Source organism: Pterocles gutturalis, unplaced genomic scaffold (assembly GCF_000699245.1).
Source record: "Pterocles gutturalis isolate BGI_N339 unplaced genomic scaffold, ASM69924v1 scaffold41084, whole genome shotgun sequence".
NCBI lineage: Eukaryota > Metazoa > Chordata > Aves > Pterocliformes > Pteroclidae > Pterocles > Pterocles gutturalis.
The window spans coordinates 15,715-37,713 of NW_010132171.1; the positions used below are offsets into that span (position 1 = coordinate 15,715).

At 34.8% G+C, this 21,999-nt stretch overlaps 1 protein-coding gene across 1 annotated transcript in view; it reads right to left on the reverse strand.

Moving 5' to 3' along the window:
• Positions 1–21,999, reverse strand: part of PSMD14 (proteasome (prosome, macropain) 26S subunit, non-ATPase, 14) — a 43,956-nt gene that overhangs the window by 12,716 nt on the left and 9,241 nt on the right. The window contains exons 4-7 of the mRNA XM_010080812.1: positions 11,605–11,676; positions 11,172–11,291; positions 9,957–10,027; positions 8,832–8,982 (exon numbers count right to left, since the gene is read on the reverse strand). Coding sequence (XP_010079114.1) covers positions 8,832–8,982; positions 9,957–10,027; positions 11,172–11,291; positions 11,605–11,676 — 414 coding nt within the window. The remainder of the gene's footprint in view (positions 1–8,831; positions 8,983–9,956; positions 10,028–11,171; positions 11,292–11,604; positions 11,677–21,999) is intronic.

The window sequence follows — 21,999 nt, forward strand, 5'->3', positions numbered from 1 at the left end:
AATATAATAGAAGACCTTGTCTGTTTTGTAATTAACACATCTTTACTGGAGAGATATTTGGAAGTGATTGCTGTGAATATACTGGTTAGTAAAATAAACACAATCACACACCACTCTCTGTTATCAGACAAATTTGTGAATTGTACACATTATACTCCAGATCAACAAACTGTGATATAACAGCCAAGTAGAAGACACATTTATATAACCCTTTATTTTTCTGAAAATATGTATTCAATCTGACCTTGCAAATATAATTAGCTTGTGGGATGTGTGGATTTCAGTACCATGGATGCTTTACTAATTGCAGCTCTTGGAAATAGATACTAAATATTTGGAAGCTGCCAATACAAAATAAAAACTGCATCTTTTTGTACATCTGTCTTAGCTTCAAAAAGCATAATAATCTAAAAAACAATAACTATACAGCATTTTTCAAGCATTTCCCCGGGGTCAACAACCCACAATAGAGCCCGTAATAACGTATTTTTAGAAAAAAAAATTATAATTATCTTCAGTGTACTTAATAAAAGTTGGAGGATAGCTATAATTAATATGATTCATAGTTATTCACAACCTGAGACAAGTGCTGGACTACTCAAATGCTAACTAGATAAAAATCTGGCCTTTTATATCCTGCACATAGTTATTAAAAAATAATGCCTTGATTAAAATTTAGGATGCTTAGTAGCCAGACTTATTTTAGTTTCTTCTGAGAGTGTGAATGACATATATATCACCACCTTTTCTAAAACAGTCTTCGTTAACTTTGTGGGGTATCTTTTAACAAAAAAAATCTAAGATAATTTCCAGAATACTTTACACACTTGATTCTTTTAAATCCCTCCAACATCCAATCTACAAACAATATTGAAAGAAACGCTCCTGGTTTGCAAGATCCAGTACATTTTAATGATAAACTTCAGTTAGAAATAAGTCACCCTTTTTTGTTTAAATTTAAGAAATATTTTAACATCAATATTTTTTCCAGTGAAGAATCTATGACATATGGTGACTATCTTTAAAAATGCATTGTGTCCTTGGAATTCAAATAGCAATGTATTGTTTATGCCATATGTTTATGAACAAACATACCAGTGCTTAAAGACAACTCTGTGAAGGATATAATATGGTTACACCAGGTGTGGAAAAAGAAGTAATGTCCCATCTAAAATCTCTTTTATCACCTGCAACTGACCTGTTATCAACTGCTTAGTTTGTTTCTAGATTCTTTAAAAATGAAATGGAACATGTGACCTGAGAAGTGCAGCTCGGGTTTATGACCATTTCGTTATTTATGCTGCTGTGCACTGTTAGACAACTACATGTGAAGAACATCTTCTGTCCCCTGTAAGCCCACAACATAAAAAATTCAAAGAAATCTTACTTTTTATGCCATTTCCAATGAAAAGCACTAAGAACTGAAACTGACTCATGCCAAATGCATATCACTGAATTGCTGTGATTGTGAGTTTGAAGTTTGCAACATGGAAATTATTTATAAAATGTCAATTTTAGCTCTGGAAAATATATTCCTAGGAGTATGTGCATTTTCCTTCTCTGTCCTTAGAGAATTGTTTACTTGTGGTCAAATCTGCTGTACAACTTGAATACCCATACTGGGAGGGGAGAGAACTACAGTATAATACATTTATCTTGACAAGTGAGGGCATGCATCCATAACTCCCAAGCAGCAAAGCCACAATATTTAAAGCTATACGCTTTAATGAAGATAAATGGACTATCCTACGTCTACCACAGGAAAAGGAAATTAAACATTTAATACTTTCAACAAAAAGTCTTCTTGGAACTTTTTTTTATTTTAAGGAAGGGCATGAACTGAAGTAACCTATTTAAATGGTTTAGTAGGCAAACATACATCACTTAATTAAATCACAGCAAGTCCAAAGGATGTTGCATAACGAATTTTAGAACAGCAGCATTGATATTAACAATTTTAGCATCCTATTAAAAAAATTAGAAAGTAAAATATGCAAAATATGCTATTCTGAATATATGAATATGAATACCATATGAATATGAAAACTACTATTAAAAAATGCAGGTTTTCAAACAAAACTGTAACAAAACAGTGGTATACTGGCCGTAATAAAACACTTTTATACTTTGGAGCTTATGCCTAGGTTTAGAAAAACACACCCTGAACTGAAATCACGAGGGGCCTACACTGTAGCGCAGATGCAATACATCTCCTACAAATGTGATTCTTTAGGAAAAAGAGCACCAATCTTTCTTGAATCAACAGTAATCAAACCCAGAACAAATATATCTACTTCCTTATTCTCCAAATCAGGCTTCTATCGAAACTCGGTTCTTGCCTAGATCAAATTAGGATTCTGTCTCCAATATGCAGGTTTCTGCACTAAATGCTCTGTTCAGTTATTGTTAGGAAATACTGCACTACTGTAAGAGTATCTAAATGTACTAGACAGTGTACAAAATGTACAGAAAAATATAATCCCTACCCTTGAAATTTCAACCAAAATTACATATTGTGAAGTTCTGTATTTTAGAATTTTTCTTTTACAATAGAAAAGTGTTAGCAGGGCCAGTTCTAGTAACAAAAGTTGTTACAGGTATAAAAGTTTCTGACATAAAATTGTTGGTATCACATGTTTTAAAATGTATTTTCTTGCAAAATATTATCTGCATAATAATTCACAATAAACAGACACGTCTCCAAAGCAATTGTGACAATACAGTCAATTTAGTGTTTTTGTTGAGTTGTTTTTAATTAATGCTTTTAAACTGTACCCTGATGACTGTTGAATTCACCTGTGCCGAGGGAAGATTCATTGAAGTAAAGCTTACTAAGGCAAATGCACGAACTGGGAGGGGGAGCTGGGTATATAAAGAAAATCTTGCTAGGTGGGTCCAATCTACTTAAAAGTTCTCACAAACTCAATTCTTAATGGGCTATTTTAAATTTCAAATTTCAGGTACTACACTAGTCTCTCCACACATCTCAATTTAAGCATTGCTTTTTTCCTGCCTTCTTGAAAAACAGTTACTGTCTCCTCCAACCGTGTGGTTAATTCAAACAAACAAGGGAAAAGGACAGGTTCAAAGGAAAAATAATAACACTCCGATACAAGTGTGGAGCTCTGAAAGCATGCAATCTTTCAGAAAACTAGTAAGACTTATGTTCAGCTGAAGAAAATTCTTGAGGCTAGATGGTAATTCCAACATTCCAAAGAGTGACTGTTAAATCTGTCTGCTTTTGGTTTCACTCTTTTAGACTATTAACTAATTACCAAGTTATAAAACCATTCACATACATATTTGTCTTGATAAGTTGGGAGGATTTGCAACACAAAAACTACTTCAGAAAAAGAGTTCAGCTGTCTTTCCCCATATATGTCACCAAGCTGAGAGAGTGTATAGAAAACGTAATCTAAACTGGAATGTAAAAGTAGCAAGAGAGATCCAAACCATTTGCAAATCACTACTCTTACAGTCAGCACTCAATGAAACGGCTGTCTATTACTCTGAGGAGCAATAACTGAGTGATCAGATATTAACAAAACTATACTGCTCACATACATAACTCATTACACACGGGTTGTCACCTAGATTTAGAGGTAACACAAATGTACCAATTGGCAAAAAAAGAGGAAGAGGAGTGTTTGATGGAAGAGGTCATCAAAAAAGGCACCCAAGCAAGGGAAAAACAAAGGTCTTTTCAACCATATGATCTCTCAGTTTCACAGTGACATTTACTCTTTTATCCTATGCCTACATAAATTCTGTCCATTTTGAAAGAGACAAAATCTTATTAGCACAATACGAATTAAAAAACATGCTAGAATAGTCCAAAATTTCAAAGTATAGTATTTGAGCCACCACACTTAGGCACAGAATAGGCACAGAATGCTTTCTAAATTGAAATCTGAATATTTAAAGGTATTATTTTTCTCTCTTAACAGCTCAAAAGGAGACTTGAGACCTTCACCTTGCTGCAAAGGCTTTTGACAAACGCAACTTTCCCATGGACTTCCAGCAGAAACCCAGCCAAGCTCTCTCCTCCTCAGCTCATCATTTGTACAAGGAGAATAAAACCAGCAAATTTTTCTCTCTCTGCTCTCTCTATCCAAACAATTGCTATTTTAGAACAAATAACACTTTAAAAAAAGAAAAAAAACAACCCACCCAAAGCATACAGTATAACTGTCCCTCTTTGGGACTTCCAGGAGCATAAGAATAATTTTTTTCACACTTTAAAAATGAGTAAAAGAACAAATTATGAAGTTCATCACATTTGTTATGCCTTTTAAAATAAAATAAAATGCTAAAGTTTTCATAAATTGAACAAAAGAAAGCAATTTATGGCTCCCACTGAAAAGAAACTGCTTTAACAAAATGGTTTTAGACTATAGCTCACATTCTGGCTACTCCTTGAAATATCAAACCTTCCAATTCCAGAAGAGGTTACTCAAAACACAGAACAAGGTTTTTCAATGACGTATGTGGCAGGAGACAGCAGTAATAAATTGAAATGGGGAGCTGCTGACTGCACACAAGGTGAAAAAAAAAAACCTGCAAGAATAATAAAGTATTGGAACAGGTATTCCCATGAGGCTGTTGCATCTCAAGACTCAAGTGGACAAAACCTTAAGTGAACTGGTCTGAACTGAACATTGACACTGTGTTCTGCACAAAGTTGGACTAGATGATCTCCTGAAATCATTCACAACTGGAATTATTTTGATTTCCCTGGCTACCCACACGTACTTTTTTTTTTTTTCCCTTGTACCCTCTGAATGAGATTAAGGATAAAATACCATAGCAAAAACCTGCTTTATGAAGCCAGAGGATATGGTTTAAGCACCAGATTAAGATGTGTAGCATCTTAGTTTTATCTGTCAGGAGGTGATTAACATGCAAAGTAGAATTTATAAAAAGTTATTGCAAAGACAACTCTTTTCCTAAGAAAACAATGAAAAAAAGTTTTTTGCCATAAACCAACAGATCTTTCCTATAAATACTTCTGACAGTGCCTTGCTAGAAAAAAATTACAGTATAATAGACATGAAATTTTGCTGTATGAAAAAGAACTATTTTGCTAGATATCCTACTAAACACCACAAGCGCCAACAAACTCCTCAGATGTACAAAATGGACTTCCGACAATTTTAAATATTTCACCAAACCTTATGCCTGCCCCTTATCATGGGAAACCAATGAACTGCCTCTCAGACAAACAAACCATTTTAAATGGTGACCTTTCTATTTTAAAGTTTAAAACAGTTCAGAAAAGAAAACATTACTTTTTTTCTTAATTTAACAAATGAGTGCAACACAGTAAATTAATGCTTGTGGAGTTAAAGATACTGTGTTACAGTGGGTTTAGTGTAGTTATGTTTTCCTTAAGAGGTGAGGAACAGCTGCTAACTTAAGGTCCAAAAAAATTTATTTTTAACATTTGGCAAAGGTATATGGTTCTCTGTATAGACATTTCAAAATGTATGTTGGAAATAAATATGAGATGTCAATATTTAGCTTTATTCCAGATCTTTAATGAAATTACTGCTTCTGTGGAATAGTCTAAATATGCATTACAACTTCCATTGCACAGACTGGAAAACTGGAGGGGGTAAAAGAAAGGCTCGTTAGTGAGTACAAGATAAAGCAACAGCTAAGCTAGGTTGCCCCACTGGCCATATTTCAGCATGTTTACTTTGACTTCATTCATAGAAATCAATTTTTTAAAAAGCCAAAACATAAAGCTTTTTCTCTCTTGGTTCTGATGACATTTACCTTCAGCTAAAATTCACTTGACAGATTGCAAATTTTTTTTACGGACAACTAGAACATTATTAGTCTAAAAATTCCAATATATGGTACACAGCCATGAAAAAGCATACTGCCTGTGCAAGAATATGTTGTAAAGTAATAAGGTCAGTGTTTAGAATTACTTGTCCTTTATGTGTCCTCCTATATTTAGGCAATAATATTCCAGTCCTAAAATGGCCATTAAAGCAGTTGGCATTTAATCCACAGATCTCTATGAGGATTTCATTTTTATTTAAGGATTTTATATCACTTTTTATTTTTGCTCATTGGCTTTCAGAAGACATAAAATGACTGTGGTGTTTTGTTTTTTTTTTTTTTTTTTTTTTAAACTGCTGAGAATTGTATGTATTCTTGTCTTTAAATTGCAATCACACACCCATGTCCTGCTAGGTCTTTGGAACACGTGTATCCAGACAAGGACAGCTAACAAAGAAGTTAACAAGTTTTCGCTTTCTACCAGTGACAGGGCAAACTGCTTTTTAATGCTTTAGCCAGGGAAGGTGAATGTGAGGCTCCTCATCAGAATTCATTTCAACTTCCTGACACATGAAAATAACCTCTGCCCTGGTTATTCCTCACTAGCACAACCATGACTGCTTCACTGACTATAAGCCGTAGCAATTTATATGGGCATGGACCTGCCCTGAGGCAGGTTTAAAATTAGCTAACGTGTTATTTTGGACTTTGTTTCTAAATACTTCTAATCTCAGTCAAAACACACCATATTAAAATCTTCTATGCCACATGTTCACTATAATTTTTTGCCAGACAGTTATGCTAGTAAAAGGTATAATGAGTAATGATCTTGGACTCAGCTACAAACATGAGCAAAAGCCCACCAGTACAGTGGCTACTACACCAGGAAAATTAACTCAGCAAGCAGTTCTTTTGTTGGCACTGAGAAAAAGCAGGTACTTCCCTGAAATAGGCTTAGCTCAAGTTGTCCAACACAGGAAGAGGCACCGAATGCCATACTAAGGTGGCCATGCACATCAAGCAGTCAAACCTGACCTAAGAAATCCCCCCTTGAGCTCTAATATATCTGTTCTTCTATCTCAGTTCATCTAAAAATCGAGATACAGTTTGATGTAAGCGATCTTGCCAACCAGGACCATGAAAGCCATACACACTCCATAGCCCCAATCTCACTTCCAAAATCAATAACTTAATTAGAAGCAGTATTCATAATTTGGGGGATTCTTTCTATTTCTATTTCTAAGCTTTTAAGGATGCACTTGCCAGAAACATGACAGATGTAAATTTTTTTTTTGTATGAAACCTGAGAATGTAATTTAATCTGACTGTAGCAGCTAGACATGTATGAAAAACAAACATTACAAGACATCCAGTGATCTCAAGCACTTGCAGCAATGCCATAAGAAAAGCTATAATTGAGAACTTTTTAGATGGACAAAAATTTCATAAATGTTTAGATGGACAAAAAATTATTCACATTCAAAATAAATATGCCAAAGATTATTTTCTTGAAGAGAACACAGACCCCCAAAGATGACACCTGTGTCAACGAACAGTGTCAAAAAATTATTTAAATTAAAAAAAACCACTTAGTGAGCAAGTGTGGTATAACAGTAGTGTGACTTACTGGGAAGCTTTTCTCCTTAACAGATTTAATAGCTAACGAGGTCCCAAAAACTGTATTTTGACAAAATAAAAGAAACCTGTTTTCAAGGCAAAATAAGAAAGAGCTAAAGGGAAAAGTTCCAGAAAAAAAGAAGTCAGGACTAATTAAATATTCTACTCTATAATTATTCCCAACAAAAACTACCTAGATTTTCCTCTACTCTTCATGCAATTTAAAAGGAAGCAAAATTGATTCAGATGTCTAATAGCTTCCAAACAACCAGAAGCTATTAATTTTTAAACTGCCTGTTCGATAAACAAATTTGCTATAAAAATCAGAATTTAAAAAAACCATCTGAAAATGTAACTGTAGCTTCAGAATATTCTATTATGAAATTAAGGGAACCCTTAGTGGAATTGTTTGGTAGCTTTAATATGATCTGTCTCACAGGAAATATGATATTACAGCTTTACAGAAGACGAACTCTTACTTTTTAAATATTTATAAATTTACATTAATATCATCCATATATACCATGATGCATTTCAATAATTATTCTACAATACAATGGGAGTGCATGCTCAAACAAAACACCTCAGCAGTATTTTAAAGCAGTAAACCACCTAGCCAATTTCTGTACGTTCTGTAGTTTTTCTAATCCACTCTCCCTGTGGTTGAGCAAAATCGAATTGCCTCTCACATTTGCAGACAGCTCTGTGAAGGTGATAATAGAGCTGCTCCCTGCTGTCATGAGGCAGGAAATAGGAAAATGGCATATGGGGCTAGAAAGAAATAAAAAGAGAACTAAACAAGAACAAAAGAGATTTCAACAAAGGACAACTATAACCCAATATGCTTTGCAAGTTAATCTCTTCTCATAATCATTTAACATAATCATTTATCTGCACACTTCTCAAAAACTCAAATACTTGATACCAAGTCTTCTGTAAAGTTTTATTGCCTAAAACATTTGGAATATAAATGATACTAAAAGCCATCATATGCAATGCCTATAAATCAATGTCTTATTAGTTAGTACTCACATTAAGGGGCTGAACCTATTCCAATATTTTAGTAATTGAACTTAGATTTTGTGGCTAAAATGTAATATCTGAAACAATGTATACTTGGATTATTAGTTGCAAACACATTGAGTGACACCTGAATAGCAAAATATTACAGGAGGACTATGATTGCTTATGTGTACTAACATTATCAAAGACTCCTAGCCTGCTTAAGGATTACTAATGTAAGATGTAGAATAAACTAAAAACTTATCTTTCCACTTAAAATGAGAATTTATTTTTATTTTTTTTTAATGCTGCATGGGCCTCTCAACAAATCAAGAGCTTATATATATTTACAGTGCTTCTGTATTAAATCTTACTGAAGTACCTTAAAAAAAAAAAAAAAAGAGAGAGCAAGCCTACTATACCTTTCCTTTTACACTCTGAATGGGATCCACCACCACAGCAACAGCTCTTTCCGATAAGGCTTCAAAGCTCTGCTGAGTATTGATATCTACACCAGACAACCAACAGCCAAAGCCAGGGTGACTATGATACCAACCAACTACCATCTCAGGTCTGAAACAAAGAGGACATTGAAATTCTTAAAAATAAAAACACTTAACACAAGAAGAAATAGTAACGTATCACGGCGTACATTAGGATAAGCTGTGAAAAAACCACCATTAGAAATATTTAAATTACTCACCATAGTATGGTGAGAACATGGACAAGAATAAATGTGACAAAAGAGGGCTATCATTAAGGGATGTACATTAGCAGTGGTAGATCATGCTTTCAGTTTTTCACCCTGTTACCACACCTTCCCTGAACCAGTTTTTACCCTTTCAGCACTTGAGTAAATATCTACTCTTTAACTCCTTGGCGTCGAGGGTTGAATTTTCACGGCAAAAAGTCCATTTCAGACATGGACAACGGGAACCAACGGTGGGAAAGGATTAAATATCAATTAAACCAGCAGTAGAACTAGGAACTCAGTCAAAAAGCAATTTGCACTGTTCTGTTCAGCTGCTGAGCCTTTTGCTAACATTAATTTTGAAGTTTTTCCCACAGTAAAAGAATTTGAGCAAGCAGACGACAACTGTTGAGAGGTAGGAGTGAAATAAAAATTTGTTTAAAAACTAGGATCTTTTACCAAATTATTTTCCTTTCCTTTTCATTAAAACTGCTTATAAATAAGCTACAACTTTGTATTTTTTTAACCTTAACTAAATAATAATAATTTAAAAAATCAATCTTTTAAGCAGGTACTGTTCAGTAACTGCTTATACTAAATTGAGCAGCATCCTAATCTTTCTGTGCAATATTCAAAGATGTAGCTTTAACATGAGTGACACTCTCCTGGCAATTGAAATGCACAAGGTAGACTGAATTAAATGCTATGCTACTCACCCAATTTCTAAGCCAATTATTTCTTTTTTAAACACTAATAATAGTCCCTAGATCACTAGTTTTTGCAGAAAGCCAGCTGTTTCTTCTAAACAACATGCAGGGAGGATTTGTTACTGTCAGTCCTCTTTAGGGTGACTTACCTTCCCGTCTGCTTCAGCATATCCAACATTTTTGCTTGAAATACAGGATCAACTGCCTCCACACTGACACCCTGATGTAGAAGACAGACAAAAAAAATCACACTAGTTGTACATAAAGCAACATTATCTTTTAACTTGTTACTTTCCACCAAAATTTAAACACCGTTCATAAGCATCTATTTAAAAGTGTAACCTGACTACTTTAGAAATACTTAATAGAACATCCTTAAATGTAAAATACAAATTTATAAATTCATTTAAATATCAGATTTTTAAAATGCTAAAAAAAATAATTGCTATTTAAGTCATCTCTACTATAAGTAAACATGATTAAATAAGCATAGGAATTAATATTTTCCTCCTCTTTTTGTTCTGCTAACTCTGTCCTGTTGTTTCTCACAAGTTCAGATCTACAGGTTTTATTCAAGATAAATATCACCTACTGTCTTTTTGTAGATTCCACTTATACTATTGCATACGCACAGAATAAACTCTGGACAAAAGAATTAAAATATTTAATTGATGTGCAGCTCTGAGTTACAGTGGAATCTGTGTTTCTTTTAAGAACAATATTTCATTCAAGTTACACAAAAAAGCATCATAAATTATATGAGCCAATTACACCCATTGGCTCATCATCTCTTTAAAATCTCTCTTCATAACATTAATATTCTTACTCAAAATTAAATCTTTTTTTTCACACCACAAAAATATTATTTAAGAGACATGCCACTGCAAGAGCTCTCAAAGAGAGCAAGTCTGAAGTATATCTATAGCACCATCACAATTAAGAGCATGATACACTTCTAATCAAATGTTTACATTTTAGATCCTTCCCCTGGCTTTTAACATGAGCGGTGTTAGTTACCAATTTATAAATACTGTAAGCGATGTTATACCAATGTACTTATACATATGCAAAGACAGATCTGCATATTGATACACATACTTACATACTAGTCTTTGTTAAAAAAATACACATTTTAACTTATTTTTTTAAACTGAAACCCTTAAATCCAAGTGATCAAACATTATCTGAGCATAAACTGTCCTAATGGCAACAACAGCCAAATTCCACATATTAAAATTATACCTAGTAGGTTATACTTTATGAATGCTTAAATGAAGTAAAGCTGGAAAAGCTCTTAGAAATTATATACCATAGGTAAAAACCAACCAAACAAAACTATCACGGTCTAGCTGCAAAGAACTCACCGTCCCCGACTGTGGCATTGCAAAAACATCAATCACCCTCACAGTGTAATCATCAACAAATTCCCCAAGCATCAGACCCATAACTTCCATAGGAACACCAGCACGACCATGTTTCAGCATCTGGAATTAAGACCAAATTACATTGTAAGCTTAACTAACAGGAGGTTCAAGTTTGACTTGGGATAGTTCTTTCAGCCTTTGTTGATCTACAGACAATTTGCGACATGTAGCACTTTTGGAAAATACAAGGAATGATAAAACAGTAAAAAATTAAGCAAACAAAGAGAAATAATTTTAAAAGTTCCTAATTCTGAGTGCCCCACTCAGATTTATTTTAAAAATTAGTCTGACCAGCAGCTTAGGAGCACAACTCCATAAACTTTGGATAGGTGCCAGGTGCTATACACAGATGCAGCATACACAGAACACTTACTTTGAGCAGTGCAAGGGAAGAGATATAAACCTGTTCCGCTGTATCAACCGCAGGAGCATCTGTTGGTGGCCCCTACAAAAAGAATAAAGAATTATTTTCTCCACCAGTGTTATGCTGCAGTTGCTAAACATTTTCTTTTGTTTTCTGTATTACAAAGCTTACAAAAAATTCATATATAATTGGGACTTCGTGCATTGGTTGCCGTTCTTACAAAGAAAACAAAACAAAAAAAACCACAGCCAAATACTTCTTTGCAGTACGTTCCTCCACAAACACATTTTGCAATACAAGTCACCTAGCCATCATCCCTGTCTCCCCCCCACCCCAAAATAATACCAATCTAAAGAGGAATCTTACCAGAATCAGTTAAACAAAAAACTAGCAAGTATTGCACCAGGTACAAACCTGTTACAAGACATACAGGCTAAGAGTCAGGTAAGTTTCTATTAGTCAGCCTTGCTGCAATGCTAACCTTCATCAGCTGTAAAATACGGCCAGTTCTCCAATTAACTATGTGTTTCTTACAGTGGTGTGAATGTAAATGCTGCTGGGCTAGCATGATTAACTGGCACCAACACAAACAGCAATTTCCCTTTGCTTCATCAGCTTTCAGCTAAAGAGGACTTGCAGATAAAGGCTATGGGAGTACTTTGCAGATAAACTGGTACAGTGAGAGAAAAAATGGACCTCCGATCCCTAGGTGGAAAAGCTGTGAACAAAATACTTTGCTCTTTGCCTTATGAGTAGTTATTCAAAAATTAGCACAACTGTCCCAGGTGTGAATGATTGGTTGAAACAGGTTCTGTGTACTGTTGAAAATGAAAAACACAGGAGGCAGCAGTTTAAATGCCCCTTTATCGAGGAATAAGGGACATACTGCTCTTATATACAGAATTCCATGCCAGCGTGGCTTATTACATCCAATTAAGAGTACATTCATTACTTTATTACCAAATTGTGTGCAACACCAAAAAGACAAAAGGTTACCTCTGCACTAAGTGGAGTACAGTAAAAAAAAAAAAAATTCCACATTAAGTTAAAAGAGAAAAAAAAATGGTGCATTTACACAAACATTCTGTAGATTCAGAACTTTTATTTGATAGCTCTAAGTAAAATTGGGCAAAAAAGAAAAATTTTGAGTAAATTCTTGATTTTTCACAGAAAGTGGGAAAATTCAGTATGACACACCTCCAACATGACACCAAACAGAAGACATAGTAATTGACACAAGCCATCACCTCCTGAAGATAAAACCAAGAAAAACATCATCTAGTCTTCAGAATGCTTTAAAGACAGTAATAATATTCAGTTGTGTTTTTTCCCCCAATGTCAGAGAATTCCTCCTCTATTAGCTCCAGATCCAATCTTTGTATTTTGAATCCAGGCTTTGTATTTTGAAACTCACATACATGCATGGATCTGTGTCAACCACAGCCGCTTCCTAACACCTTCAAACCTTTATTTACAACTTTGATACTGTTGACCATCACCTTTTGATACTTGCTCTCCCTCACTTCTTACTACTCACTGATAATTCTTCTGTCACTTTGGCCTTTCCACCAGCAATCTTACAGCAGGTTTAACTTTTTGTCTTCTATAATATTCTCGCCAAAGGTCCATTTTTAATCAATTCCAGCTCTTCATCAAGTGTTTCCCTGACTAGCCCTAGCCCACCAGTGAGATGCTCCAGTGAAGTACTCCTCTAACGCTTATGATGAAAAACTCTCCAAGCAGTTCTTCAAAACATTTCACAGAACCAGATGTACGAGGCACCTGAATCACTTCTTCCAAATTTACTACAGCGATATTGTTTGACTGACAGAGCTTTAAAGGCCTGATCATTTTCTGATACAGTTACTATGTTTTTTTCTCCACAAACATGTAAGTTTACTTTAACTATATCTTTCCTGCTTTAAGTCTATTCTAAATTATCTTTTCACTTGGAAGTCTTAATACTTTGGAAAACACAAAGACTCACATTTCCACTTAATCACTGCTAAGAATAAAGCACAGATGAGTTGGGTTTTAATTTAAAAAAACCCCTTTCCTCATACATAAAATTCTTCCAATTTTCTACCAGTTCCAGACCAGACAGGGCCTTAAGTGAGGGCAAAAGTACAAAACCAGTAACCTTCTGCTTCAGGAAGAACCATAATGCCCATGTGGTGATCACCATACATATTCTGCATGTGTCCCAGATTTTGCTTAACTGTAAGCAAGCATTCCATTACACCATTCAGTATTTTTTAAAATAAAGAATAACATAAAAAAAATCTCCCACAAACTAGCAGAAGTATTTCTGTAATTTCTGGAAGGCTAATGTTGGTGTTTGACAGAGATTAGCTTCTCAAAAATCAGACGCTTGAACTGAAGTTTATTCCACAGAGTTTGGTTCTTAAATAGGCTTTCCAATGGGGAATCTCTAATAGTCTGTTGAGATGGCAGATCACACTGACACCCTTCCTGCAGCCGAGGCATTAATCACATCTCTGTCCCTGGTGTAGACACCTGTGTTCGCAACTTGTAAGAGATTAATTATTCCTCATAACTTTTCCCATTTTAAAATCTATTTAAAAACAGTCAGTAGATTCAACACTTATAGGGAGGAGACAAAGACAAATGTTATGACATTTTGTTTCTGTAACAAGGCAACTAAATTACCTTTAGTTTAAGCAAACGTAGGAACTGAAGCAGGGTGTAACCCTATTGTACTCATTCATAATCTCTCCTTCTTTTATTATTTCTGTAACTCCTTGGAGCTTTCAAATGCTCATTTACCTTGGTGATGATCCACATGAGAGGATATTTAATATTATACTTTATCAGTCCTTCAGGCATTCTATGAGATAAAGTAGTCTCTGTTTTCAAAACTTATGTTAAAGTTCTCCTGCCAGCATCCATAGCCAACAATTAATTTTCAGTGTAGGAAACGTCACTAATTCATAAAGAAATGCTTCACTGGTGTAAATCAACTCGCTTAGCATCTTTTTTTCTTTTTTAAAGCCATAGTATTCACTGCAAATGATTTTGCACACTAATGTGAGTTTAAATATATATGACTACACAGTGTTAGGAGATATTAACTGTAAACTTCACTGTTTAAGCACATGCCTGAGATAATAAAAATATTAAAGATTAGCTTCCACTCTTCTCACGCAGTTCAAACAATTTACCTGAACCCTTAAAAATTAGCTAATAGTAGTATACAATGCAAATATAATGTAGGTTTATTAATTCTCAGTCTTCTTACAAAATACAGCACATGCTAAGTATGTCCTTGGTCACAGGTGCTTCTTTTGTGAAGACTTCACTATCTCCTTCCAGCCTGCTCTGTTCTCCTTGTGGATTATAATTACTAGCTAAATTACGGGAAAAGGAAACAACTCTGCATTGCACCAATTATGTGTATTAATTTTCATGTTAATATTCTTCCATTTTGAATATAGATTACAACAAACTGGTCAAAAGAATTCTGAAATAATTCTGATGTACCAGTTGAGGAATTTTCAGGATGAAAGGATTCATAGGTCAAAACCTGACCAGAATCTACCTTCATAAGAGGTTTATTTCACATAATTTTTCTACCAAAGAAAAATTGGCACATAAAATACCATAGGCACACACTTGTCTTTCTACAGAAAATTATGAAGCCAAAGTTCATCAAATTCTTAACCTAGAATTTTAAAAGATTTAACAGACAAAACCTACAGAATAGATCTTGGGCCTTTCAAGTAGTTTACTTGGCTTTAGATGACATAATTTGAAAAAACAGACATTTGGAAACTGGATCCATTTCCATCTCTGACCACCTAATTTCCATTTATCATATCTACCTCAGAGCAACTGCTGCAGCTTCTGCACACTAGTTACACAGTACACGGGAGCTAGCTATGGGTTACATGTTTTGAGCTTTCTTTGGCCTGTTTCTGCTAGTCTTCCAAAGAAGTGTATGTATTTCTTTCATGAAACAAAGAGGGAGAAAGACTTTATTAGCTTATCTCTACATGGAGGCAAAGTATCTCACACTGACCCTCCACAGCATGTGCTATTATCACTGTCCATAGACTTCACTGCCAACTTTAACAAAGGAGCACCATCCTTATGAAGCAGAGTACCAAATTAAATTAACTGATGTAAGAAACCCAAACAAGAAACCATTTGTATCTCCAATGCAAAAGATCTGCTGGTATTTTTAGTTACATTATTGTATCCAAATAAGATTAGACAGTTCTCCCACTGCATAGTTTTGGAAGAATGTCCATCTCGCTGCAAAACAGTGACTACTGCCTTCATTCTGCCTGTCCGTAGCTGTATTGGATAATTTCTTGGGGAACTGGAGAAAAACAGGATTTGGAATATTAAACATTCTTTTCCCCAAGCATTCCTGTGTAAGATGGATGCAGTAATCATTAAAATTTAAAAACCGTTCTAAAAAACCAAACTGTTACAGTACTACTTAAAACGCATGTTTCTTCTGAATCAACTATACATGCTGCCAGTCAGTGAAATGACAGTCGGCCATTTCTTAAAACTCAACCAAACCTTGGTTTTGTTGTTGCTTAGAATGACAGAATTCCAATTTTAATAATTGATAAAATTAAGTTACCACTATTAAAGTGCATTTTCTTTTTGCTTAATTTTATTTCAATAAGACTTGTAGTGGAAAAATAATCACATTCAAGTTATGACCAGAAGATTACATTGTAATATTAAATTATGCATGGTACTATTTTTGTTTCAAACAGTTAAAGAGATGATCCAATATAAAAAGCAACCCTTTACTTGGGCAGCCCTTGTTGACGAAGTGTTAAAGGCATTTGCCATTCTAACAGGATAAAAACTAACGCCTTGAAGTGTTATCTGCTCAGGCCTTTTAGCAAATTTGTTAACACTTTTAGGTATATTACTCCACCTTTCTCTTAGTGTGAACTGGTATCAATTATTTAGCCAATTTTATTATGTTATTAAAATACCTGCTGATTAAATGTGAACTAAAGTGTCATTTTTAGAGCACTGCTCTTTATTTGTACTATTTTACATTTATTCAAATAGGTACAGAAAATGGACTCGATTAATTACACGAGCAACTGAGAAATATTCCACACATGGAGACACTTTCTACTGCTTAAATGGATCTTAAACACTGCTCTGGTATCACACTAATAGCACAAAAGATGATTTTGAGATACAGCACAGCTGTTTCAACAAAGCAACTCAGTTTTGCAGGGACAATTGTAATAAAAAAGGCAGTGAACTGAAGTGCTGTAGAACAAATGTTAACTTTATTGCACCAAGCAACATATTTCTCTGTAAAATATAAGAACTGCTACAATCATTACTACTTTTTTTATTTTTGCAATTGGAACCATTTAAACGTGAACATAGGACACAGAAGCAAATGCTGACCGCTATAGTGTTTATTTCTTTCCCAGTAAGGTAAGAAAGAACCTTTTAATAGTTTAATTTTGTGAGTATTAAACAACTAGTGTGAAAAACAAGCTGCATGTAAACTATTTCTACTGCCTCTGCTTCAATGACTAGCTGAGGCAACCTGTTATAGGAGGTGTTAATTGGCAATAGGAGTACAAGTCAGAAGCATGTTCCCCATCGTCCTAACCCAGCAAGGCTAGGTCATTAAAGTGGAAATGAATTCTTTCATGCCGACTTAACCCTTTCAGTACATATTTTCAGCTGTTATATCCAAAGACAATTGAGAAAGATTAACTGGAAAAAAAAAAAAAAACAAGACAAAAAACTTACTTTACTTTTGAATTTTAAAAAGTATTCACCACTCCACTTTTTCTTCACTTCCCTTCTCTACCTCCTTCAAAACAAGTGTTTTGGATAATCATGACATTTATTATGTAGGTGGCGGGGAGAAGGGCAACTGGGGTACAAACACAATGACAACCATTGCAGAATAATAATTTATCACACTAAAGGATGCGTGGAAAGATCAGGCACTTAAAGGGAGCTTAAAACTACCATTTTGTGGAGGTTAATCCAATGGTGGACACATAGCTTGGTATAAGGGAAAAAAACATTACAGAGTACTACCTGCAGAGAGGACAAATCTGAGCAAGCACACAGAAGAGGCAGAGGCATTAGTGATAATAAAAAGACCATAAAAGTTCACCAGGGTACCACTGTTCTTCTCTACATACTCTTTGTCAGTAAGTGGTAAAACATAATGATATATTGACATAAGAGATTTCTTAGATCAGGAGAGTGTATTTTACACATCACTAAGCCTACCTAAAAATCTAAACAAAATTGTGATTGTGAAGCAATTTTTCCTGTACTGAGACAATCCACTTACAGAAAACATCAACTCGTATTCCATCAGTGGAAGAGGCAAAGGGAGTAAGCCAGCCATATTCTTGGATCTCAACATCGTCACAACAAGCAGTAGAAGCCATGTATTGCATCGTCCGCAGTACAGGAAGTTAACATGATCAGTCATGACAGAGACAGTGATCCAGTTCATAAAAAAATTTAAATTACAGAGTTTATAACAAGGGAAAAATACATTAGTTTGCACTCTGAATCACATACTAATTAGCAGCAACTTGAAATTTTATTGCAGTTTTCAAGATAGTACACACACAATTTTACAGTTAGTTCCACATCAACAGGATTTTATTTTGAATCTAGCATTATGTCTAAACAGTTTGTATGTTTAGGCCCATTTTTATACCAATTATAATCAAGCATACATAACAGACCACAAAATACCATAAGTCTCAACAAACAGCCTAGATTTCTGAAAGGATCACATTGTCTTGTTACACCATATGTCAGATGAAATAAAAATTGTAGTAATATGTTTAGTCTCATAGACTGTCTCATAGACTCCAAAGGAGTAGGGATACTAGGGAAATATTATGGCATCAATTGCTACTTTAAATTAAAAATATCTGCAAAAAACCTTAACAGGCTAGATAAAAAAAATGCTTTATGTTTTACAAAATCCTTTATCCTAAAAAAAGCTTATCCAGGTTCACATTTACAACAGAACTTACATTACATTGCTCATTTACAACAGATCCATAAACAGCAATATAGATGGACTTGAAATACATAATGTTTCCAATCTCCCCTCCTCTTCAAAAAACAAAATTACAGAACACAGAACACTGTATAGCTTTGAGCAGTTGGTTAAATAAGTTGGGATCACCAGTTTACAAACACCTCTTCAGTACAGAGCCAAAACTTTACTACTTACCTTTCCTGTTTGTTTGGGTTTTCTGTTTCTGTGATTTTTTTTTTTTTTTTTTTTTAATTAAGCAGAACTTCAAACAAAAGTAATCTCTAGTTCACTGGGACACTCCACAGAGAACCTGTGCAGAATTTTAGTTAAAGAAAGAAAAAGAAAGGAAGCCACCAACAAAATTTGGCTTATGTTTCTATCCTGTCCGTCTATCAGTAATCTCTCTTGCACTACTAACAGTTTCATGGAAGGACTATAGTAATGCACCCCAACATCAGCATATGCAGGATTTCCTATATATCTGTAGAACATAATGTGTTTTGTTGATCTAATTGCCTCAAAATTGTCAAAATTTTAAAAGGTCTTTCAGAAAAGCAGCATTCCTGTTTTCCAATAGTACCCAAAAATATTCTCAAAGATTGAGGCTTAAAGCTTACTAAGAAAAAAACCTGCTTAACAGGATTTGGCATCAAATGATGCTAGGTGAATTTATTTTGAGGTCAGATAAGCTTAATTTTACTACAATGTACTTTACAGAAAGTTATTCTACTTAGTCTGATTTTTATTATAAATAAATATTTATTATCCAATATTAACATGTATTCATGATATAAAGTTATTTACATATACCACCTTGATGCAATTTACAATAGTTGGACTTTCTGCAATGTTCCCAACACAACTGCTGCATGAAATGGCTAAGTGTACCCTTTCCTGGTTCTAGTGTTTCCTCTCCCTTTAGCCCATACAGTCTGCAAATTCATTGAGACACACACACACAAAAAAAAATCGAGGGAAGGTATGCCGCATCAGTGCAGTTACGATTCCTTATTATCAAGCATAAGAACAATTTGGACTAGATGACCTTTAAAGGTCCCTTCCAACCCAAACCATTGTATGATTATATGACAACTTTATGGTTAGTGAAAAGCTGTAAGATCAGGGACACAAAAGAAATCCTCAGTAACACTGTACATGTTTTTTAAAAATAACTATTTTTCACAACTTCAAGCTACTGGGGAAAAAATAAAATTCAGAAGACACACAGGTAAGTTCCACTCCAGAAAAAATACTTACCTGTTAACCTGTTACCTGTTAGTTAAAGACTAACCTGTTATCTATTCCTATCACCATCACAGAAGGTATTAGGATTTAGAAGTGAGAGCCTCAAGGCAGATAATGAGTGAGCATTTGCAGATTTTGTCTGCCTCCAGAAGTCTTGCTCTAATGCAGATTTTTAATTATCTTATTCTAGAGACAGTTCTGCCAAGAAGGCAAGATAGCCCCCTCAGCGGGTGCTGTCTGAGGTCACCCTAAAATACACTTTGTGCAGCAGAGCCGTTAAAAGGGATTCACTCAATACGTAAAAGAATGCACTGGGTTCTATGTGCCTGCGGGCTCCCTGTTGTGAAGAGCTGGTCCTCTGCACACAAGAAGGTGAACTGGGAAACTCTGGAAATATGTAGGATGGTTCGTTGTTTATAACACTTTGTGAAAACAAACAACCCCCCCTACACACAGCACCATTAACACAAGACCAACACTTCAAACTTCCAGGAAAAAATGAAGACAACACCACAGGAAGAGGACAGAAGCCCTTGTTCAGAGGTACTACATAGTAGCATTGCAACTTAATATTCAATAGCATGGGACTTCAGAAAGATTAAACAATTTCTAAGAGAAATAAATTAAAGCAATCACTGTAAAGGGTTTGTTTCGTGCTTACAGAAAGGAAAACTACAAGCAAACAGGTGTAAAGCAAAAGGCACAAAGATGTCTGCTCTTGTTTAGTCTTTTTTTCCTGTTCTTTCTCATTATGGCTAGACTCATTCCTTGTCCCATCTCCTTTGTCTCTTCTGGGGAAAGTTGGCTGGACTACACAGGCAATTAAACTGAGAAGAGAGAAGCTAATTGCCTAATTATTAAAAATAAGGAAGTTTAAGATCTGAGGCCAAGAGGAGGCAACTAAAAATGGTCTCCAGAGCTTATAGGAAAACAGTAAATATGACGGAAACTGATAAGGCCCAGGCACAACCTACTAGCTTTGTTATTTTTAGTTTTATGTCTGTTTGTGATTAATATGTAAGGTATCACTCTAGTGTAACCCATCACACTTTAAGGCAGCTTTTATACCACAAAGTACACACTGTGTTAAAGTACAATCATATTCCTGAACCAATTCTACCATGTTTCTCCCTCTGCCATGACAGCTTTTGGATATAAATCACATTACAATCACTCAACCATGTTTCAAATGTAGCAAAACCGTACCCAGCCTTCAGCAATCCCCAGCAACTTTCAAATAAGCTTACACTACCCATGGAGCTCCCACATTCTCCAGTGTAAGCAGACCCAAGCCACACCAGTACCCTAAATTTGATATGAAGCTTTCGGTTGAACAGCCCTGTAATGAAACGCTAACCAATGCAATTAAAAAAATCCCTCATCCCAGTGAATGAAAGTAAAACAGCACAGTTTACTATATCAAAGGTGTTTTCTTCTCCTTAAATCAAAATCATATATTTTGGATATACAACATGACACAGACTTTCTACAGGCAATAACAGAGGCAAACGATTAAGTATTTTGAACCTTTTATGGGAGTTGATGTTGGATGTTTTTAGTGGATGAAAAATGTTTGTAATTGAAAATTTTTCTATTTTTTAAATGGGTTTATAGATTCTGTGCAAAAAAAGTAAAACTGGAATAACCTACCCAAATTGTACACCATCTCATCTGCTGGGAAGTATATTGGAATTCTAGAAGTACTAGCACTCTTAGTACTTGAGAATTTTGATGGAAAATGTCTCAGAAGCAACAGCACAGAAATTATGCACAATTTAAAGAGCTATAATTCAGACTTATTCCCCTGGCAGAGTGTTCTCAAAAGGAATCTCAGAAGCTTCAAATATGTGTGAGAAGTAGACAATAGTGTACCACCACAATTCAAACCACATAAAGCATACACACCCAAGAGACTCAGGAAGGAAAAAGTCATGCAGGTACAACTGATACCAAAACACTCTATAGCTTTCCAAAGGAAAAACCACTTCATTACATTAAAGCAACACATTTGCACCCTTCAAACTAAAACACAACCTGTTACAAGAATCAATTAACCAAAACAATTTTCAGTGAGATATGAAGGTGTTGGGGTTTTTTTCTGGTTGGGTTTTTTGGTTTTG